This window comes from Nesoenas mayeri, assembly GCF_963082525.1.
Source record: "Nesoenas mayeri genome assembly, chromosome: 16".
NCBI lineage: Eukaryota > Metazoa > Chordata > Aves > Columbiformes > Columbidae > Nesoenas > Nesoenas mayeri.
In genome coordinates this window covers 11,594,055-11,621,215 of record NC_137562.1, presented here as the reverse complement: position 1 = coordinate 11,621,215, position 27,161 = coordinate 11,594,055, and the positions used below count along the sequence as shown (strand labels likewise).

General features: G+C 50.6%; 2 protein-coding genes across 5 annotated transcripts; one reads left to right on the top strand and one right to left on the bottom strand.

Moving 5' to 3' along the window:
* The first annotated feature begins 2,244 nt into the window (after positions 1 to 2,244).
* FITM2 (fat storage inducing transmembrane protein 2) lies at positions 2,245 to 14,314 on the top strand. Of its 2 annotated transcripts, XR_013922919.1 has the most exons (3): positions 2,245 to 2,459; positions 3,925 to 5,907; positions 14,178 to 14,314. XR_013922919.1 is itself a non-coding variant. In XM_080354787.1 (2 exons), exons 1-2 carry the CDS (start codon positions 2,287 to 2,289, stop codon positions 4,565 to 4,567), a joined length of 816 nt encoding a protein of 271 aa, XP_080210913.1. In that variant the 5' UTR covers positions 2,245 to 2,286; the 3' UTR covers positions 4,568 to 6,576. The 2 variants fall into 2 exon arrangements, 1 of the variants encoding a protein (XP_080210913.1); XM_080354787.1 differs by lacking the exon at positions 14,178 to 14,314 and having other exon boundaries at positions 3,925 to 6,576.
* A 659-nt stretch (positions 14,315 to 14,973) lies between these two features.
* On the bottom strand, positions 14,974 to 26,628 carry GDAP1L1 (ganglioside induced differentiation associated protein 1 like 1; the record flags this gene model as incomplete). Of its 3 annotated transcripts, XM_080354496.1 has the most annotated exons (6): positions 14,974 to 15,317; positions 18,124 to 18,238; positions 18,396 to 18,493; positions 20,394 to 20,567; positions 23,714 to 23,906; positions 26,449 to 26,628. In XM_080354496.1, the coding sequence occupies 6 exons, from the start codon at positions 26,626 to 26,628 to the stop codon at positions 14,974 to 14,976; spliced, it is 1,104 nt and encodes a 367-aa protein (XP_080210622.1). The 3 variants fall into 3 exon arrangements, with proteins under 3 accessions (XP_080210622.1, XP_080210623.1, XP_080210624.1); XM_080354497.1 differs by lacking the exon at positions 20,394 to 20,567; XM_080354498.1 differs by lacking the exons at positions 18,124 to 18,238; positions 18,396 to 18,493.
* Positions 26,629 to 27,161: the final 533 nt, after the last annotated feature.

The window sequence follows — 27,161 nt, the reverse complement described above, 5'->3', positions numbered from 1 at the left end:
TGGCAGTGATTTGGTGAGGTTAAGAAAGAAGGTACAAAGAAAGGGAAGGACAGCCACCTCTGCTATATCTGACAAATTAATTCAGTTTAGCATGGTTTATACCTGTCATAGCTTGATCAGGTGTCTGTGAGAGCTCTTTGGAAACCTCCTGCAGTCCCCCTAGAACAAACCTTATTCCCTGTTTATGAATAAAAGCTTTTTCTGCAGTTTTAAAAGACCTAAATTCTGCTTTTCTGATTCTTTAGAGAGGAACAGCAATCGGCCCCTCAGGAGAACTATTGGCCTTGCCTGATGCATATGGCAGAAAACACACAGCCCGAAAGTTGAGATTTACTCTAAATCTGCAGGACACCTGGACCCAGCTGAGCTTTGCTCACTGTGCTTGCGAGAATCCGCGATTTGCAGAGATAATCCTCCGCCGTTTCCAGCTGGGCTGAAGATAGACACATTTCTAGCCCATGCCATCAACTCCATTCATCTGGAACAGGTGCCAAGCTTACGAAACGCTCCTGCAGCGCGGTAGACACCACAGCACGCTTCATTAGCAGCCAGCCCGGCCGCTCGCCACCTCCAGCTCGCGGGCTTTGCAAACAGTCTGGAGATCAGAGCCCCAAACCTGGGAAGCGAAGGAGGCCAGGTTTCAAAGGCACGGGGGGATTTAGGCAGACAATGCTGGACTCTGCAAAACCTGCTCCCAGCCCCTCTTATCCTCGCTCGTTTGAGTGAACGCAGCTGGCTGTCTTTTCTAATTCGGGGGGTACAATGCTGTAGCTGGAAGTGCTAGACGTGGCCACGGCATTCTCGTTAAAAACAACATCTAATAAATTTCCAAATGCCATTTACCCTGGATAACCTCCTTAGCTGAAACTCTCCATATCTACTGGGGCTGCTTTGATGTGTCCTGCTGCTCTTTCAGCCCAGATGTTGTCACAGATTTGCTGACAATGACTGCAAACCAGCTTTGAAATGCGCTCTGGCAAGAAATACTTTCCCATCCTGTCTCAGATAGGGTCTGCTTTTTTTTCCCCCCTCTCACATTTTTAGCACTGAGGCCTTTGAGATAAATAGAGGCTCTTTGTTCATTTAGCCACTTCTCTGCTTGCTGATGCTTTTTTCATTTTTAAAAAAAACTAAGTTGAAATGACAGAAGCAGCAGTTCAATAGATGAAACAGGTCTCGAATACCACGGTGACGGCCAGTGCTTGGACCACTTTCAGCTAAACATGGACAGTGAAAAGGCAGAGGAGCCTTAAAAGCCACAAACGTATCTTCTGCCTCTCTTGAGCACCATGGAAAAAATGTAAAAACATTCTACTGAGGAATTTCTCAAATTTTCTCTTGAATATTATGGTAGGACACTCCTTCAGAGCAGCTGGCACTTCAGAAGTAGCGGCTGCTCATTTATAGCATGAGAGAAAATGGCCTGAAGTTGCACCAGGGGAGGTTTAGATTGGATATTGGGAAAAACTTGATTCCTGGAGAGGGCTGTTGGGCACTGGAACAGGCTGCCCAGGGCAGTGCTGGAGTCACCAGCCCTGCAGGGCTGGAACAGACGCAGAGATGAGGTTCTCAGGACATGGGTTAGAGGTGGATTTGGCAGTGTTGGGTTAATGGTTGGACTTGATGATCTTAAAGGTCTTCTCCAACCTAAACAATTCTATGATTCTGTGCCTCAATGGTATGGATGCTATAGGCCATGAGCCCCTTGGGGCATCTCTTTGCTGCTGTGGAAGGAACCACCCACCTGCTGATGGGTGTAAAACACACCCTGTGTTCTCGTGTTGTCAGGGGAGAGTGTGAACTGGGAGCTCCTGAGCACACGTGTCGTTCCTGACAGACAGCGGGGGGTCGCCTGGTGCAGAACACACAGATCCCGTATGGATCATGTATGGAATCTATGTGGATCCTGTATGGATCACATGTGCGTCCCCTGTGGAGTGTGTATGGGTCCCGTGCGGGTGCCCTATGGATCGTGTATGGGTCTCGGGCGGATCCCGTGTGGGTCCCGTATGGATCCCGTGTGGATCCCACACCGGCACGGAACCGCTCACACAGCAGACCCGCACCGGACTCTGCAGGGGGCGCCCTCCCTCCCGCGGCACGCATGCGCACACCGCCCTCCCTCCCCACCGCGTCCCAGCCTGGCGGGCGCCACCAGGGGGCGCCCGAGCGTGGCGGTGGCGGCAGCGGGCGGGGCGGGCGCGCGCCGTGTGACGCAGTACGGCGGCCGAGCGGGCGGGGCGGCGGCAGCGGCGGCGGGAGGAGGAGGCGGCAGCAGCAGCGGCGATGGAGCGGCTGGAGCGCTGCGGCCGCGGGCTGCGGGCCGGGCTGGCCGACGGGCGGGTGCGCCGGCGCCTGCCCTGGCTGCTGCTCGCCATCGTGCTCCTCGGGTCCGCCCTCAAGGACGGCGACCTGGTGCCCGAGACGCCCATGCAGAACAAGCGCAACCCGCTCAACGTGTGAGGAGAGGCGGGGGCGGCGGGACGGGCGGAGGGCTGGGCGGGGGGCGAGCCGGGGCTGGCGGGGAGTACGCGGGGCGGGGGGGCTGTTCGCTTTCCTGGTCCGGTAGAGTCCACACGACTGTGAAATTTCAGAACAAGAGGAGTTTCTTGCTCAGTCTTTGCCGGAAAAGGGGAAAAAAAAAAGAACAGTTTTTATCTTTTTCAGCTCCCAGGTAATTCCGCAGGTTTGAGCAAACTGCGAGTTGCTGAGCTGTTCTAACAGCAGGCTGAAGGAAATGAGTCTTTTAGAGGCTCTTGCAAAAGCAGAGCCCCTGCCATCCTTTCCCCGTACTTTGGCAATGATTTAGCTGGTTTAGTCACTCTTGACAAATGCGTTTGAACATTTTGAAGGGCGTGAGGATGGTGATGAGCTGGGCCCGTGCTTCCCCTGCTATGGTTCAGAAAGTAAAGCTATAATTACTGGTTTCCCGTGATACTTGGGGAAATTTTTACTTTATTAATTCGAATTTGTCATTTGTTGGCATGTGGGAGAGGAGCCGCTTTTAGTGCGATTGCAAAGGGTTGGCAGGAACACTTAGTGAAATGGACCGTGCGGTAAAAACATAATACAGTTCAGTTTCCTCTGTTTAAATTGAGGAAGATTATCTGTACTGGCAGTTCCTGAAGCAATTTTTTTCCCCACAGGTTGCCTGTTTGTGGGTTTGCCGGCAGCAATGATACTCACAGTCTTTTTTGCTTTTAACTGTCTCAATAAAATGAGGATTTTATTTACAATTCCTATTCCATGGTGGCAACTGTAGTTGCCACACAGATGCGACTTCTGTAAAACTAAGAGCAAAGGAGGTACTCCTCAAAATCCTGGGCAAGGGTTTGTGTATGCCCAAGGAAGGCTCTCTGCAACTGGAGGGACAGCAAAGAAACAAACAGATTGTGTTTTTTCATTTATTTTATAAGGTGATAGCGGAGGAAAGGCTGATTAAGAAAAAGAGTCAGCCCTTCTCCTGACTGCCTTATTCAGTATTAAGAGCGTGAGGTTGTGAAGCAAAGATAATTGAGATGGAGGAGGAGTGTCAGAGGATGGGTTACTGTTGTCAGGCTGGCAAGCTAAAAATACGTTCTTTGCAGCTGCATTCTGAGTAGGGCAGAGTTGAGCGGGTTTGTAGGGTAAAAGCGATTGCAAAGCTGAGCTGCCAGTCTGAACAAGGGCTGTAGGTCTAAGGGAACGCTGCCTGGGAAACTGGTGCAGTAGCTGGTTGAGGGAGTATTCATGTGTTGAGCCTGAGAGAAGTAGAGGGCAGTGGTTTAAGGTTTTAGCTCTGCTTTGCTTTGAGGGGAGGGCACAAGTGTCTGACTTAGCTCTAAACACTGACCTTGAAAACCTACTTCTTCTAGCACCACCACTCACCTCAGCTGCTGTGAAGTCTCACACGCACATATTTCTCTTTTGGCTTTCCTCTGGCAGATATTTTGTCAAGCTGGCTTGGGCATGGACGTTCTGGCTCCTGCTGCCCTTCATCGCGGTCACCACCTACCAGTTTGCCGGGAGCAAGTTCCTCTACGGCCCCACGAAGAGCGTTCTGATGGTGCTGCGGCGTCTGAGCGCGCTGCTGGTGGGCACTGCCATCTGGTACGTCTGCACCGGACTCTTCATCTACATCGAGAATCTCACCGGCGCGTGCTCTATGTCGGGTGAGCTCCGCGAGCCCCGCCGGCTGTATGCCACCAAGCAGGAGTGCCACCAGGACAACGGGATCTGGAATGGTTTTGATATCTCAGGGCATTGTTTTCTGCTCTCATACTGTGCTCTGATGATCATGGAGGAAGTGGCTGTGCTGGAAGGCTTGTCCATAGACCAGAACTCCAAGCTGCGTGTTGTGATCAACGTTCTGTTTGTGTCCTTGTGTTTTCTCACCATAATCTGGGTGTTCATGTTTCTCTGCACTGCCCTGTATTTCCATGACTTCAGTCAAAAGATTCTCGGTGTGCTGATAGGTCTGTCAGCTTGGTATGGGACATACAGATGTTGGTACTTGAAACCCTTTTCTCCTGGACTGCCTCTTCCAAGTATACCTTTGAGTTCAAAGAAGTACAGTTATAGCAGATAAAATAAGTTTTAAAATTTTTGGACTTTGCTTTCAGTACTGGAGTAATTGAATGTAGGAATGGTTACAGTATTTCCACTGTAAGGAGCAAGGTGATGGGCTGAAGGAAACCAAATCTGTACTAGCTGAGGGCTGGCAGGTGGTAACGAGCTTCTTCCTCAGGAGAAAAAAAGAAATAAAAGGTATTGGAAGAGGTCTGCTCTTGTTCAGGAGCTGCTGACTGGCATTCCCAGCAGAGAAATCCGAATTTGGGTCTGTTTCTCTTACTAATAAATGAAGGAGCAGGTCCAAGGCTGACAGAGGCCTTTGCTCTTTAAGAGCTTAATTGATCCTAAATTAATTCTCCCTCTTTCTTTATTTATGTTAAACTATCATGGGTGATCCAAATCTCATTTTTTTTTTGAATATTCCTATTTGTATTGCCTTACGCGAAAGCTGTAATGACAGAGATGCTAAGTGTGGCAAAAATATCAGTACTTGTTAAAGCAGTATATAGCTCTGTTGTGAAACTAGAACATCACGTTATCAAGTGTTAAATACACTAACTTGCCACAGATGCTTCCTAGCTGTTTGCACCTTCTGCAACAAAGAGGGAAATTTGAGATGCGATGTCTTAAGCAGACCATGACTTTAAATTCATGCCTGCCTTTGAAAAGGAAACTCTTGGAAAACAAGCCTTAACTTTCTCCTTAGGTGAAGTATCTGTAATAATATTTTGCCATTTTATTCCTGACACAAAAAAACCCACCCTTCCAATTTTGCTAAGAAGTCTAATATGAGAATTGGGGGGTTATTTTTTTTTTTAAATCTTATGAGTTGCACACTTTGCAACAAGGAGCACTATGTGGTGTGTTCCTCCTAGACGAACAATGAAATGTTGGTGTCATGAACAAGTTACCTAAACCTGCTATTCCCCTAAATAGCCTGCTTGGTAATGAGTGAAACACATTATTTATCATAAGAGCTGCCAAGCCATGCGCTTGAAGCAATATTTATTCTTGTTTATCAGCAGTATCAATAAACTACTTGGTTTTAATTGCACATGAAGCTGTGGCCACTTTTGATGTGGCTGAAAACCCACTACTGAATAAAACACTACTATTGTATAATGAATGTATGAAGTGGGATGGGTTTACTCATCATATCAATCAAACATTTAGCATAGTTTTTTTATCTTGAAAAGCTTTTTATTGTTTCATAAAGGCTTATCCATGTCGCATTTGCACAGAATCTGTTTGGCAGTTGTAGTGGTGAGCAGGACAGCCAGGACGGTCCATGGGCGAGGCTGCGGGTACCGTCTGCTGATCTGCAAGCGAATGGGACCTGTCTGCAGCATTTGCAAGGTGAATATTGAGCCGAATACAGGATAGGACGTGTCGTAGTCTGATCTTGGCACGTTTCTTTTTGTTGTCTCAACAGCTCTCTCCCAACAAGAGAGCGGTAGCGTTTGCAATAAATCCAGCACTGTTAATCCCATGCTCGTGGTCTGTCCCTAGGAAAGCTGGATTTGCTGGGATTTCCACTAAATTCAGTGGCAAGTGGGAGTTGTGCATCCTTAGAAAGTACAAATCGCCTCTCAGAAAGAAGCTGTTTCAGGAAGTTGTGTGTTTCCTGTCAAGCTCCCCCTGTTGTTTTTGCATCAAATTGCCTTTTAAGCTGATTCTTTGGGAAATTTGCACTGATTAACTCATATTGAGTTTAACTAAATTTGTTTAAACAATGCAAATTAATTTGCAGATGTTCTTTTGATGTACTGTGAGCCTGGTCCCAATACAGTTAAGCTAGACCGCAAGCCACATTCACCATGAAAAAGGATTATATACCCAGAAGGTTTTCTGATTAATTTCATTAGATATAAGTTTCTATTTTAGGTTGTCTTTATGTAACTTTGCTGTATAGACAAGGTCTTGCAACAGGAAATGCCATTTATTTAAACCAACTGACTTGCTGAAATTATTTTCCGTTTCAGAAATGTTTTGTGCAATCACTATATGGGTATTTCTGTCCACTTCTAACCATTGTCATAATTTTTTTTTTATTATGGGAATAATGTGGGATATGGTTATTCTCAAAACTTTTATTTAAACAATGAAAGAAAAACACTTGAAAACTTTCTCAGTGTTTGTGTCTTTGAGAATCTCTTTCTGATGTCCATAAAGATGCTGCTGCTGCTCTTCATTTCCTGAAATTATCCAGCCTCGTGGTGGTTTTGTGACTGCTGAGCTGCGTGATCCCACTGACCCTGGTAGTTCTGCAGTATTTGAATGGGTTAACATAGCACAGATTGTCAGAAATACAGGGTATAAAAAGAAACGAAACAAATCAAAGCAAACAAAAGCAAATTTCCGAATGTGTGCCTCTTCCACTGGGCAGCTGATTACACAGACATGAGCAGATGCTCATTGTAGCCAAGTGAAAGCCTAATCCCTTGCAATAAGTGGAAAAGTTCTCGTGGGCTGCAATCCTGGTTGGGAGTTGGGCAATCTTGGCGTGTGTGTCGTTCTCTTTGCCCACAGACCGTGTGCCAGCTCTTGGCTTAGGAGGTTCCCTTGTGCTCCATACCTTTTCTTTGCACTTTTTGACTCCCGTTTCAGAGTCTTTGCTTTCTTATACCTTAACTGGAAATCAAAGGTTGCAAATTTTCCGTTTGTGTATTTGCCATCGCCTTTATCTGACTTCTCTCGCCTTTATCTGACTTCTCTCCCATAAAAACACTTATTGTTAGAATAAAAATAGAGCCTCCCTGCAACAGATTTGCAGCCAAAGAGAGACAGTGCTGTGTGTAGCTGAATTTGATGTCCTCTGCCCAGGCACAAATCCTTTCCTTCAGCTGTCAACAGGTATTGTTAATTTAAGTTTTGATTTTGTTTTTGTTCAAGTATAATACGTTAAATGATAAATGTTCACATTTTGTAGTAGATTCCAAAAGACAGCAACTATAATCACAAGAAACACTTGATCTTTTTCCTTTCTTTTCCTACATTAAAGTTAATTCAGTGCAGTATTCTTCTTATTCCTGAGAAACTGTTCTTCTGTGCCTGTCGAATGACTTGGAGAACTTTTATCTCCAACATCTTACTGGCACGTTACATGTTTCAGCATTCATATGCTAATTTTTCAATGCCTGCGCTTAAGTTCAGCCTATTTTGTGGGCTCTGGATCACGGGGTTTTCACAGGAGCAGCGTTTGGCCTGACTGGTGCGGCTGAGGTTGTTCTTGGGGCGTTAAGCGTTTTACTCCACTGCAACCAGCAAGAAGGGAGTCTCGGCTAGAACGTGGTGGGAAGATAAACTGGGTAAGGGTTCATTTCACTCTTCACTTACCTGCCCGTCTTGGCATCACTGGAGGCAAGATCAGGCAAACAGGAAAGTTTAGGTCTTTCGTAAGAACTATTTGAACCGTTCAGACTAAACATCTGACACTGGGATTTGATTCTTCCTCAGAGTCTTTGTTCAAACCAACGATTCAGTGAATGCTTCACTGGTGCTTGATGTTATTCTGGGTTTGCCAATTTATTTGTGTGTACTAAAACTTAGGTTGTGGAGCAGCTGTGAAGAAAACCCCCACTTTTATGACAAAGTGCGAAACACCCAGTTGTGCCCTATGTCGCACTTTAATGGAAAAACTAAAGGGCCTGCTGTGATATATAAATGTTTCGGAAAATCAGGCTTTCTTTGTGAACACAAGTCTATGGTTGCATTTTGTAGTGAAGTAATACCTGTTTTTACCAGCACAGCTTAAAGCAGGTCCCTGCAGCTCCTCTGCAATCGGCCTTTTCCAGCCTTTTCCCTTTGATCAGCCTGTGTTTATCTCTGTGCCCTCAGAAACCTGTTCCCTGGGATTATTTCTTTTCCAAGCTTCATCTGACGTCCTGGAGCGCAGATTAGTCATAAATACTCTTTCCCTTTGCTAGATACTCGCTTTCTCTTGATTCTGTCTTCCCCTCTTTTAAGTATTTTGCCAAAGCTTAAGATGAAAGGAATTATTACTAGCAAAAAAAAAGGCTGTTGTGACTCTGAATTCATAATTAACTGTTGTTAAAAGGAGTTGTTCTGTCACTGTAATCGTGTTTACCTGGAAAAAGGCATATCCTTAATTTATCGAAGCGGAACTACACCCAGCGTGTTTGAACGCATGGAAGGAAGGAACAGGTGACATGACGGTGACACTTGGTCTAGTAGAGTTTGCTTTGTCCATTTCTGGGGAGCAAGCACTTCATTTTATTTAAAAAGTAGTTTCGCCCAGGTACTTTGGGGGAAATTATTAATTAATTAGAATGTGGGGAGGGTACCTTAGTGCTTAAACAAAATACACAATGAGAACGTAGAGTCTACAAGTTGAGACAGCAAAAGTGGAAATGACTATTGGAACCGAGTGCAATCCCTGAAATTTCAGGCAGTTATGTAGTAACATTTAGAAATATTTATTTTGTTGTTTTTTCTTTAACTATCCTCTGTCCATCACAAAACACAAGCAGTGGAATAAGCCTTGTAGCAAGCTGAACAACTTCTCTGTAAAGCTTTGGAACTGTAGTATGGCACAGAAAATAAGTAGCTGAAGGGCTTTACCGGTGTTGGAGGAGAGTTGCATATAAAGGGAAAGAAATACTCAGAAAAATACCCTTTCTCAGTCGTGCTTTTCCTGACCATGTATCCAGTGGTAGATGTGCAGCTGTACTGTAAGGCCAAAGAAAAACAAAGTGTGGAACAATGTAAATTCGGATAGTTATTTTTCATCTCATCTCTCTGAAGCCTTTTTTCCGTATCCAGTCTCGGCTCGTTTTGCAGCTTTGGGTCATGTATTCCCTCAGTTACGCAATTCAATGCATTTAATCTGTGCGATGCGCGGTTGATGTCAGAGCAATAAATAGGCATATCTTCAATGTAAATGTCAGCGCTCTGCTGAAATCTCTTCCCGAATCCTCTGCCGTTCCGCGGAGCTTTCCCTGAGCAGAGCGGTGCGGGAGGTTATGTGCGATGTGACTGTGCCGGCCACGGCCTTAACAGATTGTGACTCAGTGCTGGGGAAAATTCAGCTTAAATAGGTTGTGGCTCAAAATAGTTGACTCTGGTGCAGAAAGATGGGCAAAATAATGGAAAATAAAGATGATGCTAAGCCCACAAAGCCTGTTAGCTTTATCCAAATGTGTGAAGTGTTGCAGCCAAACCCATCAGGGTGGTGCAACTGATAGGGATCTGCCCTCTGTGGTTCGCAGGTGATGGAAGCGACACAGATTTAATGTGTGCTTGGTATTGTTGTTCTGGATCACAGCTCTGCCCAGCACTGGGCACCGCGCTCCAGCTTTGCCATTGCCTGCCCTGCCCGGTTCGGTTTTGGAAGAACGGGAGTGATAGAGGTTTGAGGTTTTTAAGAATATTTTTTAATTTTGTTTATTGTCTTGATTTGGATGAGAAAAAGTTGTGCCTGGGCGATCTTTTGTTTTATTTTGTTTTCTAGGGATTTTGTTTGGTTTTGTGTTTGTTTCCTTGAGGATTTGTTGTGTTTTATTCTTCTGTGTGTTTGTTGGTTGTTGTCGGGATTGTTTGTTTGTTTGTTTGGGTTTGGTTTGGGGTTATTTATTTTGCTTGTGGCCAAGAATCTTCCCTGTTGCTGTTCTGTAGCGATTGGCTCCAAGGGCATGGAATGGAAAGAAATTAGTTGTGGTGAGTAAAAATAGAAGAGTGTTCCAGGAGGCTGCAGTGGAGCGGCATGGCCTTGGGATGCAAAGAGCGTGCGTGAAACAGCACTTAACCAGCGGAATGCTTGGTTCTATGGCAAGAAGTGCCTGCAGCGTTATACGGCACCCGCAAACCTGGTTACGCTCTGTTCTGATTGCAAAGTAGCTTTATTTGGATAACTCTCCCGGAGCTAAAAAGGATTTAGGTCGCGGGAGAGATGAGATGCTGGCAGGAAAGGGCTAAGACAGGAGGCAATGAAAGTAGGGGGATGGATGTTGTTGTTAAAGAAATACTTTCTAAGTTATCATTAATCTGTGGTGTGAAGAGCTTTTTAGCAAGACTATATCTCCTTCATTTCTTAGCGGTTGTTTCTCAGAAGGTGGGAATGGGAGGTGCTGTGTCCACTGATGCAGAGATTCACAACCTATGGGCTCCAGGCCACAGAAATGTCTCTGCAAATGGTCGAGATTGAAATCGGCGGAGTCCAGGAGAGAAGAAAGGGGTCAGATGCTAGAGAGGGGTAAAGCAAAAAAGGAGCTGATAGTAGATCATCGCACAGAAGAAACAAAGGAAAAATCCTCCTGTGAGATCCCAAGGAGGTCGAGACTTTGCTCATTGAAGCTCTTCAGCGTCAAAGTCCCACAGAAAGAGAAATAATAGAAATAATCTGCTTTAGCAACAGCAACTGCTGCGGGCAGGCAGAGCCGCAGTCACAGCCTGTGCTCTCCCTCGCCGCAGCGATCGGCATCTGTGTTCTGACAAAGCAATTGCTCACCTGAATTATTTATGGCATGCGTGGTGTTCTTTCTGTCACTGTGAGGCATTTAAAGCAGACTGTTTTCTCTCTGTTTAATCCTTCAGAGCTTGTAAAATGGAGAGTAAAAGACAATGATAGTAAATATGACATTTGGAAATCGGCCTGAGGGGAAAAAATAGGAAATTTGTTTCTCATGAATGCATTTTACCTGAGAATACATGTTCTATTGGTTTTTCACTATTGCTTAAAACCTTAGATTCAGTATTAGAAGCAGCTTGGTCTGAAACCTCTCTGGTTTATCACTGAGATTGTGCTCTGGGAAACCCTGTAGGGATATGAAATCTGTCCCTGTTCACAACATGTAACGGTGACTCGGGGAGACAAACGCTGTCACTCTGAATGTCCCCCTTCATTCTTCTTCCCCAAAAATATACACCAAGCATGACGTCATATGGTGTGGAATATCCCTTTGGCCAGTTTGGGTCAGCTGTGCTGACTGTGCCCCCTCCCAGCTTCTTGTGCATCTCCAGCCTTCTGGCTGAAAAGCCCTTGACTTGGTGCAAACACAGCTTGGCAACAACCAAACCAGCGGTGTGTTATTGACATCCTTCTCACCCTAAATCCAAAACACAACCCTATACAAGCTACCAGGACGAAAATTGCCTTTAGCCCAGCTGAAACTAGGACACCTTTGATAATTACGAGCTCAGCTTTTAAGCACAGATACAGATTTTCAGGGCTGAGGTGCCTAAAGACACATTTGTCTCTAAACCCCAGATATTTTAAAGACTAAAAATTTGCTTGGCTAAATATGCAGGTACAGGGCAAAGCCCAAGAAGGATGCTGACTGGGGTTGTATCATGTACACAGAAGTATTTAGTGCAAGATACAGCACAAACCATTCACTCTGTTGTCCAGTGCAGCCGAGCCCGTGCATCAGCGATAGCACTTTGCTACAGAGCTGCTCAGGAGTAAATTACAAGGTGTCCCAGAACAGACATTTACTCCCTATAGTATCTCTGAGGTGGCTCACCTTCTAGCCTTGTCCCTTGGGTGCTTGTGTCACCCCACACCTGCTGAGAGCAAAGCCTGAAGTCCTGCAGTGAGAAAACAGAGTTTTGCTCTTATTTTCTTAAGTATGGAAAGTGCCTTGGGCAGTGAACATCAGGCCAGCGCCTGGTTTATGGCAACGCAGCACCATGGTCTCCCCTTTTAGAAGGAACTAGAGCAGAAAAAGTCTCATTAGGCTCCAATCAGTGAGAGTGAAAGCAACTAATGACAGCCAGTAATCACTGCAGGGCTGATCGGGATCGGTCGGGGTGGTGACATTCAGCTCCTGCTTCGTTTCCACACGGTCTTGAACATCAATCGAGCCTCTGCCTGTCACAGCAATTGCCTGTTATTGCTCTCGCAGATTGCTTTTCCTCGGAGCAAAGTCCTGGTGCTTTTTCATTACCGCGGCAGAGGAACAGGGCTCCGCGACAGGGAATGGCGCTCTGTTCTCTCATTTTTGCTTTTTTTTAAAATTTAGTCCAAAACAAAGGCTTGTAAGTGAATAGCCCTGGCTGAGAACCTGCACAAAACTTATCACTATAGCATCTGTAACCTCCAGCAGCCCAGGAAGCGACATGACTGACAGCTGTCATGTCTTGGTCCAAACTGACCCGCACCTTCTCCCAACTGCTGCCCCCATCTGGCTCCCTTATCACAGCTGCATTTTAACAAAACAAAACAAAGGTCTATTGTCTACAGTGCTTTGAGTTCTGATTCGCTCCATGGTTTTGAGCTTACTATTTTGTTTAAAAAACAAAAACCAAAACCAAACTGAGGAGCAAAGAAACAAGCGGCAGCCTGGCTAAGCAGCTCTAACGCCTTCAGCCTCATTCTTAGGCTGAAGTCCTGGGAACTGAGGGTATTTGCTCCTGTTCTCTCTGGGTTTCCTGTCCTTGTACCCCCATTAATATTCCTTTCTTCAGAAAAGAAAGGAATCATCAGCTTTTGGAGATCACCAGGGAATGTGTGTGTAGAACAACAAAGGTAAAAGGATGAAATCCTGGTAAGGGTTTCATGTCAGTGTATCTTTATAAATTCTTTTGGCATCAGCTAATGGGCCAGATGAACCACGGGCCATCATATAATTGTTCCGACACCTTTCAGATTCAGCAAAAGGGATCACCTCAGGGGATACTCTTGTCTTCCTATTTAAAAAGAAGCAAAATATCTATTTCTTCCGAAGTCACTGAATGCTGTGCAGCAGGTGTGTGACCGGATTAGGGGGAGTGTGTCTGTGACACTTCACTCAGCAGCTTCAGGTGCAGGTGCCTGGTCTGTATGGGCAGGTGGTGGATTTGGGTTCTCACACACCAATTTGAAGTGTGGCCCTAATCACTGGGGGGTAACACAGATAACGTGGCACCTTTGCAGCTACATGGGTCATCGTATTCCAGAAGTATCTCGGACCAGCCTACACGATTGTGACAAGCCCATGAATTTGTGCATTTTGCATTGTGTAATCGCTATGTGCTCACACCTTGTAATTCCTGCTAAATATTCACGATTCCATGGCTGCCAGGTTGTATCAAGAACCAAGGCTCCTGGGCAATCCTGCTGTTTCAAATACACCAAGCTAATTTCTGAGTCAGAGGCGTATGCAATTTGTATTGCTTCAGCCATGCTTGGCATACATTTCTGAGCCTAGAAATGCAGAATTACTCGCTGAGGATCACCGTGGCACTTGGAAAACCAGTCGGAGGAGATGCTAGCAGGCTGAGCCTTACAGAACTGAGTGCCTTGGAAGAGGAATACATAGTGTTTCTATGCAAGCTTTATACTGATGCAGTACATGAGAAAAAGCTCAAAGCACCTGCACACCCCTCTGCCCACGGACGTGCTTTGGGGTAAGACTAGAAGGATGTTGGACACATTTAGAAATGTGAAGCCATTACTCCTCCCATATGGTTTATTGAGGATCTCAGTTTTCAAAGCATGAGTAGCAGTGAGGCCCGTTATTCTTTCCAACATGCAAAAGGCACAAGAAAGTCATCAATGTGATTCTGTGCAAAGTGTCTCTAAGAAAACACACAGCGAGGAAATGACAAGAAAAATGCCCCCGATGGAAGAAGCCAAAGTGGCTTCAGGAAGGTGCTGAACAGTTCTGAAAATGGTTGTACTTTTTCAGAGTCCAGATATGCTCCGCCTGTGAAAGGTGCTTTGCAAATCCATGACAGAAAACTCAAGAGACAGAGCCAAAAGGCTTGAAACAATAATCTCCTTCATGTGCCAAAATTCAGGAAGGAAGTCAAAATGATTCATCTCAGGAAAAAAGTGCAGCAGTTAAAGACAGACATTCTTTAAAAAAAAGCCCACCAAAACCAGACGTAGAAAGTGGATACATTCTAAGAGCAGCTCAATAAAAAATATTCCTTGTAATGAAAATAATTTAAAAAATGGATACTTGAAGAACGCAAATCCACCTTGACCGTGACCAGCTGCTGCACCCTGCTCCCAGGAAAGCCTCCGAGCACCACAACGCAACACCTTCTAGGAGAAGAAAGTCCCCGCTACCCGCATGTGTGAAATGTGGCCGGTGAACAATTTGGAAACACAAACATACAGGACTGAATATCCAAGTCCCGTTAGTTAACTCAGACTTTGGGAAACGTCCCGGGGTTCCCGTCTCCCCCATGGGAGCCAGAGGCAGCGTCGCTTCCCAGCGGGCACAGCTGAGCCCGTGAACCCCTGAGCTGGAGTCAAATACTTAAACCTAAAAAAGGCGTTTACAATTTGACACTTTTTGTTGTTGTTGTTGTTGTCTTATTTCCTTGCAGAATACATTTCTACTTCTAGACTATGGAATGTTACATTAAACAATATAATTATTCATTACCTTGCTTCAAATTTCATTACAGTTACTGAGGCTTCATCATAATTTCACACAGCACAGAGACACCAAACTAAACACCAAGCAGCCAGCACTAGATGTATTTTTTCTTTAAGTACCAATAAGCAAAGTATCCCATTCCTCCCAGAGATCCCATCAGGAAGGAGGCTCCGAAGAAGGAGGGAGGTTTCCGCTTGACCAGCCTGAAGGCATTGGGTACCACGGCGGAGAGGAGCGTGGTATGTATGTCTCCCAAAACTTTCCTGAAGGCGAAGCGTTTTTGTATCCTGTCGAAGAAGGACTGTAGGTTAGGTCTGCTGCCGTCTTCCCAATATTTCTTAGAGAGTCCTAGAAACTTGAGGCGGTGCAGGGTAGCTCCTAACAAGACATCGGCCAAAGTAAAGACGCATCCGCAGAGCCAAAGTTCACATTTCTGCCCTGGGGAGAGACAAGCAACAGAGCGGGTGAGGTAAGAAGAAACCCTTGGGTGGGCACCTAAAGGCTTGCTCAAAAGAGCCGTGAAAGCAGAAGTGTTGGACCTGGTGTGTCTTATCTCAGCTCTCTCATGTGTCAAGAGATCAGACCCTGTTGACCAGGCTGTGTGATGGAGGATAAGTGGGACCAGAGAGCTGGGAAAATGGGATGATTGTTTATAGCACATGTGCAGATACAAACTGCTGTGTGCAAAATGGCTCTGTTGCCTCTCTCCCAAGTCAAGAGCAGGAGGAGATGGCATCCTCCTGTACCCAGGAGATCCTTGGAAAAGAGCCCTTGGCCACCCTTGAAGGGAGATGTGGTGCAACGACCCCTCAGCTGTGTTAGTGCTCGGGGAGGGCAGCAGTGTTTGTCCTCGGCTGCACCAGGAGCCGTTTCAGGAGTGTCATGTTAACTTGTCCTATTTTAGGGATGTGAGAAATCCTCAGGAATCAAAACCATTTGCTGGCCTGGTCTGGCTGTTCTCCCTGTGTCCTGCCTCTGTCGCCCCTCCTGCACCAGGGTCCCTGCTCCAGGACACCGAAACCAGCAGCGCGTCCGTGCCGAGAGCCAGGTTTTTGGGGGAGGCAGAACTCGGTGTCAGGACAGGCACCAAAGCATTAACAGCCCCTGATGAGGGGTGACCCTGGAAATAACCTCACCAGGGAGATGGAATGAAACAAGCTGTCGTCAGACTGGAAGAAGAGGGCTGGGGCCAGGATAGTGTTAAACATCCCCCGATGCCCTTTCAATACTGAGGAGCGGGGCTGGGAGGGAGCTGAGGGAGTCACACGTAAGGAAGAACAGTAAACAGGGCACAAAACCTGGCCCAATCCAGCCTGAGCCCCCAACTTTGCACCAAATTCTTGATTTTGGGGCTCTTCCACTGCCCTGTGGCTGTTATTTTGGGGAAGGTGGGTGGAGAGACCAGCACCTTATCTGCACCCCTGCACAGGCACTGGTGCTGCTGGGCTGCCCGCAGGGCCAGGCCAGGGGAATTACTGGTAATTAGCAGCCCTCATTTGTAGCCGCTTGGCAGACTGCCTAATCCTGCTAGAGGCACAGCCCAAGTGGACAGATTGCCTGTGCCTAATTAGTCAATAAATGTTTTCAGTGACTAATGAATTGTGGGGATGCTCTGGTGACCCTGAGGATGCTCGTGCTCAGAGGTAAGGGAAGCAGGGCTGGGGTCCCTGCCTCGCTCGTGGGCACTGATGTGGGTGAAGGAGAAAGCCCATGTGAGGATGGTGATTTGAGGAGGGAGCTGTGATCCAGCCCTGCCCCTCCTGGCTCTGGGTTTGCACCTGCTGCTGTGGTCAGGGCCCAGCTCTGGGTGCCCTGGGGCAGAAATTTGGGCAAGGGCAACTTGTCCCATTCACATCCACAGCTGCCCCACTCAGAGCAGCCTGTCCCAGCCTGAGGGGGTGCCCGTGGCAGGGGTTACCCTGTGCTCCTGCAGCATCTCCCACGCTCCTCCTGCCTGCACGGCTGCGCGGCGCGCTGGCAGCCTGGGCTGCGTGGGAGGAGAGCTGCTGCACTGCGGCTCCTGGGACCTTGCCAGAGGGCGGGTGCTTGTGCCTGCAGCCAAGATCCTGACCCGGCCAGGGGTGCAGCAGGGAGAGCCGGGGAGCCAGGGCAGATGGCAGGAGCAAGGACTGAAGGCAGCGGAGCAGCCACCCCTCTGCTCCAGGCACCAGGAACGTCCTCCACGGGCACCTCATTAGACTGAATTCTGCTGAGCCACCCCAGCTCTCAGATCAGTTAATGAGGGTGTTCATTGGAGGCAATTAGGACAACAGGGGATGCTGCTGTGAACATACCAGGGCTCTCAGCAAATCCTCGACCCTGGCACTTCCAAGAGCCCTTTGGTGCAACCCCGAGCGTGACGCACGGCTCCCTGAGGCCCAGGCTGGCCCCGAGGGCAGGGGCAGCTGGGGGGTCGTCCCCTGATTAACTGTGTCTGGGTTGGCTCCGGACCTGGCACCACGATGCTGGCAGCTGCCAGCCCTCCCGGGGCCAGGGTTACGAGTCCTGCCAGCAGCAGTGACGGGAGGACGACAGCGTCATCCAGAGGTGACGGCAGGACAAGCGATGCCCAGCTGTGCCCAAGCATCCCTGTCTGCCAGCATGCCGGGGTGGCTCTCGGCAGGCACCCAGCAGCGTGTGTTTGATGTCAGGGATGGCTCGTGTCACTCTCCCCCACCCGCTGGTGTTTGACGCAGGTACTTTAAAAACTCCCACCCTGCCAGGGCCCCACAAATCCCCATCAGGTTTCCCTGCCCATGCTCTGCTGGGATGTGCCACAGCCCCATCACTGGGGGACACTGCTCTGTGGGACACGTGCCCAGCCCTGTGCGTTTGTCAGTCTGTGCTACTCGTGGTGCAAGAGCGCAGGGCTCGCCTGCTCTTTCCTGAGCCAGCCAGGGCACCAGTGACTGGCAGCCCCTTGTTGGGGCAGAGGTGACCTGTCACCACTGTGTGATGACTTTGGAGCTCCCAGAGAGCAGCCATGAGGACAGGAGTCTCACTGTCCCCTGTGGCAAGGAGTGTGTGGGCTCCCCAAAGCAGGGGTGGTTTCCTGGAGGTTAGTAAGACCACAGCTGCAATGGCATCAGTGCACCCAAAAGCAGGAGAGCCCAGTGGCAGCCCAAGCCCCGGGAGTTGTTTCTCTATGGGGGATGTTCATCAGGTGCAAAGCCATTGGCTGTTCCTGGCATTGCACCTCATCCTCATCTGGAAAAACATCCCATAAACACAGCCCAGCACCTACCTTCATACTCCAATTTCCTCTTCTCCAGCTCAGCCTCAATCTGGTCCAGCACCATCCCCAGCTCACCAAGGATCTTCTTCAAGTAGTTCACATTGTCATGCTCCAGGATCTTCGCCTGGGTGGAGAGTGGGGTTAGGATGGGAGACAGATGGATAGATGGACACGTGTCCCTGCAGCCCCACAGGGACAGGAGGCACCAGGTGCCTGTGGCAGGTCTGTGGGTCACATCCCCCCCCCCCCACCAGAGCTGTGTGTGGCTTTGGACCACTTACCATGAGCTTCTTCTGCTTGGAGAGGTAGGGCTCTGATAGCTGTGGCTCCTCTTCATGGTCCAGCTTCATCAGATCCGTGCTGACATTAGCTAAATGCCCTGGGGGGAGACAAACAGCAGGGCTGGGGGGGCTGTATTTGGCAGGGGTAGGGATGATCTTGTGTCTAGTATAAAAACAGCCTGTCCTGTATGTGAAATAATGTTGTGGCACCAAGAAAAACACTCTGGAGAGCTAAGTTGGGCCAAATTCATGGATTGCTGCCACCATGCCACTATAGGGGCAGATAGCTGGGGCATTGCACCCTCTCCCTTCCTCTGCTGGATTCATATTAGAGCTGCCAGCAGATCTCTGTCTCTTTCTGTCTCTTCTTGTTTTAAGAATATCCCTGAGCTTCCCCAGAAGCTGGTTCCTGCAGCTCCATCCCCAGCAGGTCGATCCTTTGGGATGTCCAGGCTGGCTGCCCACCCATGGGTGCATGTGGAGCAGCATGGGAGGGGAAGCTCCCTCCCAAATGAAGCTGTCCTAACCCCGCTCAGCATCCAGGGGTGCAACTGGGTAGCGTGGAGCCCATCACAAGATCGGGAGAGATGCCCACGCTCCTCCCTCCAAGGGCATGGGGAGGATGCAAAGGGCTTTGTGTGAGGGAGCTGAGTAGATGAAAGAAGATAAAACAAGATGCAGAGTAACACCTTAGGGACGAGATAAATTACCCGAAGCTGGGCTAATCTTTTCCTGCCAGGGACCATCTGTCTCTCCCTCCTTGTTCCCTCCAACAAGGGCTTGGCTCTGCTGACACGTGTGCACGGGATGTGCCAGGGCTGGCTGGGGTGGCAGCCAGCAGTGGATTGTACCTGGCCACAAAATGGTGAAACTCCCTGTTTTACACTATGAACGTTGAAGCTCGTGCTTACTGAGGCTCCCAGCTGGCTTTCCTGGAGCTGTACTTGGAGGGAAACCTGGATATCACCTTGGTTTCATTCTCCTGTTCCCTTTGAGAGACCCTGGCCCCTGGTTCACCCCCTCCTTGGGACACGACTGTGTGGATTTGCTTGGGCACCCACTGCAATGGGACAGCCCAACCATCGTCTGGGCATAGGGGATGTGCTGGGGACAAGGGCACCGCTGCCACGGGGGTGCCCCCCAGGTCTCCCCACAGCCGCTCCTTTGTGGTGGTTGGGGAAAAATGCCACCAGTGAGGACGTTTGGACAGGGAGATATTTTTAAGACCTTGGCAGAGTGCTGGGATAGTGATGTGAGGCAGGAGGCTCCAAAGCCATCACAGCAGCACCCTTTGGGTAGGGGACAGGCTCTGGGTGGGCAGGTGATGCTCAGGGTGTGGGGACATCTGCTTGTGCAGGGTGCCAGCTGAGCCAGGACAGATCATGAGATACACCTCAGGAACAGCCTTTTTCTCTTTGTGGCTCAGTGCATCACATTTCAGAGGGACCATCTGCAACTCAGGCAGCTGAAGGGACAGCAGGCGAAACAGTGTTTGTTACGGGCGCTGCTTGGGATGGGAGAGATGTGGGGCACACCAATGCCCTCCTGACAAGGTCTCTTTGCTGGCAATGGACTCTCTCCAGGAGCAATCCTTGCCATTGAGTTATATTAAGCATCGTCAATGTTTCATGAGCGCTTGAAGGTCAGGTACACAGTCTTGTGCTGATTCATCCACCAGCTGCAACTCAGCCTGGCTGTGCTCACACACCTTTGCCTTTACAGCCATCGGAGGGAGAGGGGAGCAAATTCATGTGCCCCAGAAAGAGCTGGGCAAGAAGCATCCATGGCTTATGGGGTTGGGAAGCCTCTACGGAGTGGCTGTATCTCCCAAATTAGCTGTACTTTGCCATTTCCCAGCTCTGCCCCTGCCTTGGTGGAAAGGGGAGGTGAGCAGGGTGGCTGGCCAGGCTGCGGAGCTAAGCCGAGCCTAAAGGAAGGGCTGGTGAGGATGTCCCGCTGAGGCCAGCCCTGGGCAGCCCCGCTGGAGAGGCGACTTACTGCGGATCTCAGCGGTCGCGTACTTTGGGATCATGGAGTCGGTGGTGAGCTCGGGGTGCAGGATGCAGCCGTGCGTGTAGGCGTCCATGGGCAGCGAGTCCAGCAGCTCCCGGTACTGCAGCACCCGCGAGTGCAGGACGCTGCCTGGCTCGGGGATCAGCTGGGTGACGTTTTCTGCCAGGGCAAAGGGGAAAGTTGTTAGCAGGACCCTGGTTAGTGGCTCATTAGCCTGCGTGGACAGCAGTGAGCGGTCCTAGCTTGAGCGACCTCAGAGCTGGGCTGGCTGCGGTGGAGCATTAACTCAAAACTGGACCCCATGCTCAGCTCTGCTCCCTCCCTTCTGCTCATCCCAAGCAGGAGCGTGTCCAGCCTGTGCCAGAGATGGGCAAATCCACAGGACACAGGGGCGTTACACATGGTGTCACCCCTTCCCACAGCCCCTGCGTCCCCAGGAGCTCCATGCAGCAAGCCCTTCGCCTCCGCAGCCCCTCAATTTGTACACTGCAGTTTCACTTCTCTCAGAAGGGGAACAAAATCTTCCCATTCTGCAGAAAAGGGGTAAAACACAGGGATTTGAATTTGGAATTTCCTGAGTTACACACTTGTTACACCAGTGGCGATGAAGCACCTAAATCTCTGGCTTCCTTGAAAATCCCACTTAAAATGGGTAATCAGGGAGCAGATGACCAAAGGAGCCGAGTACATCTTCCCTCCACGCTTAGCTGGTCCCTCAGCTGTAGGAGTGTCCCTCTGCTCCTCCTCACCTTGTTGGGTTTTATTCATCTGCCACGGATGGCAGTTTGCATCGGGCTCTTTTTATTACACTTTCAGCTCAAAATACAAGACAGATGACACCACAAGAAGTGAAATGCTGCTCGTCTCCCCCAAGAATATCAGGTCCATTTTTTTTATGAGATCATAAATGTTTATGGCATTTGCAGACAGCAGTTAATAGGTAGTGAGTAGATTTACAACCAGGACTCAGTAAAGCCGGTTGCCCACACGCCATCCGCAGTGCAGGGCTCACTGCACACCAGCATCCCAGGCTGAGTTAAGGGTACATCGACAGAAGGACTTGGGGAGGCAAGGCCAACACGGCTCCTTAATTAAGGGCCTTTAATGACAGTTCTGCCTGTCCCCACTGCCGGCAGCAGGAGCAAGGCTGTGGGCACAGCCTGACGGTGCCCAGCAGAAACACAGCTTGCCCTGCCCTGGGCCAGGCAGGGATTTTCCATCTGAGAAAAAGCCACCGGCTGAATGAAATAATAATAACCAACTCCATAGCCTGTGTGCTTCTTCCATAGGGCTCCTGGCCAGCACCTAATGGGCTGGTGCCAAGGCTGGAAACCAGCACATCCAGAGCAACCACCCCGTCCAGCAGCAAGATGGAGCGACCACAATGAAATAGCAGCCTGCTGGCTGCCAGCCCGTGTCCTTCAGCGCGTCCCAGGGAGGGTTTTTTGGTGGGACAGCACTTGCTCTGCTTCTGCATGTCCCAGCAGAGCTGCACATATGGGCAGCTGTTGTATTTAGTCAGCAAGTGATCAGCCGTGCAAAGGTGGGATGGGGGAGGCTCTGCAAGAGGGGCTGGGGTGCAGCCCTTGGAGAGCCCCTTGCCCAGGCTCTGCGATGCACTGGCACCAGCCAACCCATCAGTGGTTTCTTGGTACAGATGGGCTGTGCCCTAGTGAGAAACACCTTCAAAGGTGGCTTATTGGCACTATTCACTGCTTTTTTTGGGGGGGAAAAAAAGTCACTGCTCATCACAGCACCCTTTAATGCTAGCTGCCCCTCAGGTTGTGTGTAAGCAGCTGAATAAGGCCATGCTCCCAGCCCAGGAACTCAGTGAGTACACCTCATTATCAAGGCATTTTCAAGCTCTGCAGGTTTCTGCCAGGTGGGTGGTTCCCCTTAGACCAAGGCTGCAGCATCCTGGTCATGATTTGCCAGCCAGCATTGGGGGGCGATGGCTGGGTGAGCAGGGGGGGTGCTCCCGGCTCTCATCTCCATTCCTCAGTGAAAATGTAGGAAATTGCACCTGGCTGGAAAATCTCAGTGTCAGGACTTTCCCAGCGCACAGGCAGCACCGTGTCCCCCTCCTGCCGGGGACGGCCTGTTGTCACATATGCCGGACCACCTGCCCTTCGCAGAGACCGGGCAAAGTGGCGTGGGGACCACAGCACCATGGATTGATGCTCCCCACTGTCCCTTGGCCCCAGGGCTGCCACTGAGCAGGAAAGTGGCTGCCATTGCCTGGAAGCCGCTGCCGAGATGGGGTCCTCCTGACCCACCCCAATCCCACCGCCCTGCTGGGGAGCGAGCATCGCGTCCCTGCTGAGCAGCACTCCCGACGGGGCCGGGAGAGGACAGCAGCTGAGCTGGCAAGACGCCCTTGCTTCGGGAGCTATTTTGAGATGTTTTGATGTCTCTGTTGCAAGGCGGTTGGATGCTGGGGTGAACATCGTGATGGCACAGCCTGAGCTCTCTGCTCAGCTTTGAAGCCTCCCCAGCGGAGCATCCCAGCCTGACAGCCCGCAGGTCTGGGGGACATGAGGGTGAAGGGACGCGAGGTGTCGGTAGCAGCTCTTTGCCACAGCAGCCATGCAAACAGCTGCCTTCGAGTGGCGTCTCAGCATCCTGGTGTGCTGAGCTCGACCAGCCGCTGACTGCAGCCCTGCTCCAGGGGAAATACAGCTTCGCTCTCCCAGCTGTCCCCTCGTCCGGCTTTGTGTCACATCATCCTCCCATGGCCCTCAGCAACGCTGGCTTTCTTTGACTCTAAAGAGGTGTTCTTTTCTGAGGCACAGTGGCACGGGGTGGGGGACAGTGGGGTCCCCTGCCCATGGCTGGTGGCCATGGAAGAGAACGGGTGCAGCAGCACCCAGTTCAAACCCACCTTCCCTTGTGGAGCCACTTATGGGGGTTACTGGGGTTTTTGCACTTGAGGCCCAAGTAGAAAGGTGGCCAAACCTGAAGTATTTCCGTGGTGACATGTCTGGTGGCTCTGGTGACATGTCACTACACACCATGGGGATGGGGGAAAACAGTCGAGTTTGGGAGGGTGGCCTCCAAGGCAGAAAAAGAAAGGACCTAGCTACACACCCCAAGGTTCCCCTAGGAGCACTTCTAAGGGACATTTGGGGATTTCTGCGGGGAAACCTTCATTTTCATGGAAAAATGTTAAAGTTTGGTGCAGGGTCGTGGCTTGCTGCTCTTCTGGGATAAAGCTGAAACTTTAAAGGACAAAGTGGGTGAATTTAGCAAACAGCATCTGGATTAGACCCGAATTTACCCCATGGCAGACCTCACCCCCCTCTTACCTCCTGTGAAATTCTTCTCGATGTAGTCAATGATCTGGTTGTAATCGCTGATGATGTTGTCCCTGTGGATGATGACGGGCGCCTCCTCCCCCAGGTTGAGGCGCATGAACCAGGGCTCCTTGTGCTCCATCAGGGGCATGCTGACGTCCCGCTCCTCGCAGGGCAGCCCCTTCTCCGCGATCACCAGCCGCACCTGGGGCAAGAGACGGGGAGAAAAGGCTCAGCCCCATGCACCGGTCTGACCCCGAGAGCCACACCACCATCACCCCATCGCACCTCCCTGGCCCTCCCCTGCTTCAGCACCGCCATGTGCCGTGACACGCACTCATCCTGCAAGCAGCCGAGCAGCCTCTGGCGTGGGGCAACCGCAATATTCAGGCAGCCAAGTGAGGATTTCCCTTCCCAGCACATGGGGGAGACCCAAACCCATCCTAACTTTGTGGGATCATGGACCATCCTCCCTCTGGTAGCTGGTGGCCCCTGTGACAGGCAGAGGGGCTGGAAGGCTGAGAGCCCAGCCCTTGGCAGCAGGCGGAGCGAGGCAGCAGCTCCCCAGCTGGGGAGGATCAGGGATGCTGATATGGGTCCCAGCACACACCTGGGGAGGAAGAGGAGGAAGCAGAGGCTGCAGCAGTGCTATGCTTTACACCCAGTAGGTGCTACTGCCTGGCTGAAAGAAGCCTGGATGCTAACTCAGGTATGTCCTGCACTTGGGGGTGTTCTCTGGCTTTACCAGCTGTGCTTTGAGCAGGGAGAATGCTCCCTTTTGTGTAGGGTTTCAAGCAGCCTGCATGGCATCCCTCCTGCTCCACGCGGCCACTGACCCAGGGGCATCGCTTCAGATGGTGCTGAATGTGCACTCAGGGGTTGCATTTTAGGCCTCTGGGTTATAAAAACCTGACTGTTGTGAACTGTGTCATATAGGAAACAAAACCAAAACAAAAAAACAAACCCTTGGTGGGATTGTCAGCCAGCTGCATTTTACAGAACCGCTGAATGAGGGAAAAGTGCTTGTTTTCCTCCAACTAACAGCAGCTAAAAATATAGCTTAACAAATATAAGCATTTCTATGAGTACTTCAGAGTTTCTGGGGAATTAGTCATTAATTATTTACAGGGCTGGCAAATTAATTTTTTTCTTTTAAAGTCAAACAAGGAAAATCCTGGTTCCCACAACTGCAACTTGCTCTTGGCCTTTTCCTCCCAGCTGACGGATAAACCCCGGGCAGGACCAGCCAGGGCATCTGTCCCCAAACTCTCCGAGTGTCCCTGTTTTGTTATCGAGAGCTGAGGCCGAAGGCCTGGCAGGAGGGCTCGGCTTCTGGAGTAACCCTGGTGCCTATGGGTGAGGGGAGCCTCTGCCAGCACCCCAAGGAGGGGTCCCAGCCAGGGACAATGACACATGCTTGGACCCCTCAACTGGTCCCTGCAGTGCCGGCACGGCTGCAATGAGGCCTCTTGTGCATAACCCAATGCTGGCTGTAAAACTCCAAAAATCCCTTGCAGGGAGGGCCAGATCCTGGCTCGGGCTTGGGATCCTTCCCACAAAAGCCCCAGCACCACGGGGGTTGGTTCTGAGCAGCTGAGCAGGAAAAGCTTCACCTGCTCTGAGCAAAACTCCTCTGCAGGGGGGTCCTGTGCAACCCCTGCCATTCCCCACCCTGTCCTGTCATCACACCAGCTTGGTCTCCGTCACCTTCCAGTAGATGCTCTTTCCTTGCAAGTGACCCCAAAACCGAAGCTGGAAGCGGTGCCAGGGGCAGTGGCTCTAAGTGCGCCCCGTTCTGTCCCCAGCCTCGCAGAAGTGAGGCTGGTTGTAGGAAACCCCGTACCAGAGGTGTGTGAACTGCTGTCTCCCTGCTGCTTGGTGGCCAAACAAGCAAGAAAAATGACAGAAAGCCCAGCACAAGGTGGGGAAAGGGGTGCGAGTGTCCCTCGCCGGTGCAGATCAGAATCCCGTTAGCCACCCGCTGCCGGCAGAGACCATGTGCGGCCACCCTGCTGCATTGGGCACCCTCCTGGTTCTTTGTGCCTGCGAGCAGGGACAAACATCTGTCCCTGGCCTCCCTGATGGGCTCAAGGGAACCCTTGCACTGGCCAAATTTCATGTTCCCGCCCCTCCCAATAGCCCATTACCCATGTCAGATTTATGGTGTGGGAATAACGGGGGGGTTGGGGCTGGGAGGAGAAGGTCAGGTTTGTTACACATGTGCTGTGCTGCAAAATGAGCATTTACTAGTGCCCGGAAAATGGGATTTCTCACTGAGGCAGCCCAGAAATAGGATTTCCAGGGCGCTGCTGCAATGTCAGGGGTAAACTGCTGCGTGCCAGGGTCTGCTCCGTGGAAGGAGCCCGGTTTGGGGGCTGCCCCCCCGCCCCCAGCAGCAGAGTGGTCCCGGGCCCGGCTCAGCCTTTGTCTGCGCTCCCGGCCACGCCGGAGCGGGGCTGTGAGCCAGCACAAAGCCCTGGCGGCCGCCGGTGCGAGCCGTCATCCCGAAGCAAAAGCAGGATTTGGCTGAGCCCCCCCTTATCTCCATCTCCTCCCCAGGTGGATTCTGTTAAAACGCAGAACCTCAGGTACAAAGAGCTGCCCGGCCACACGCTACTGCCCTCGCCAGCCCTGGGGACCAGCCCCTTGCTCCCCCGAGAGTGCATCGGTCCCCCAGACAAGGGGATGCCCTGGGGACTGGAGGTGATTCTTCCCTGGGAAACCGGCCGGGGGATTATTATTTTTACCTTTTGTGAGCTGAAGGACTGGGTCCAGTGATACAAAACCAGTCTGTCCTGGGATTTGAGAGCGGGGTCTGTCGGGTCTTGGTTTTCCGCCCCCTCCGTGGATTTCCCCGCATCGTTCTCCAGCGCCGAGATGGGCCACCAGCTGCAGTTGGTGGGAGTAACATTATTGGGAGTCGCCATGACAGCCTGTGAGCGAGCAGGGAGAGGGACGAGGCAGCGAGCGGCGCTAGCCCAGCATCACATGGGCTCCTGCCAGCAGCATCACTCCCGGGGCAGCTCCATCCATCTCCCGGGCCGGGGTGGGCAGCGCGGGGCGGTGGGCGCCGGGGGTCACGGGAGAGGATGGTGGCCGCGGCGGCGGTGCCGTGGGTGAGATCGCAGCCCGTCCCCACTCGTGGCGGGGCTCCCACGGAAACGTGCAGGCATCACTTCAATAGGCGAGTCCGCAGCGGAGGCTCCTGCTGCCTGCCTGCCTGCCTGCTCAGCAATCCGGGGCAGCTCCAGCCCTTGCGGCTCCCTAGGAGTATTTTGCGGCAGAGATGACGATTTTATTTTGAGTGGCTTAGATATGGCACATATATAACAAATAAGCTACGTTGGTGGATCGTAGCTTTACAATGTCTAGGAGGTGTCTTGCCTGCCTTGCAGCCTTAGCGGAGAGGAGCAGAAATGGCTCTTTAAAAGTATCTGGAGATTTTGTTTTTAGAGCACAG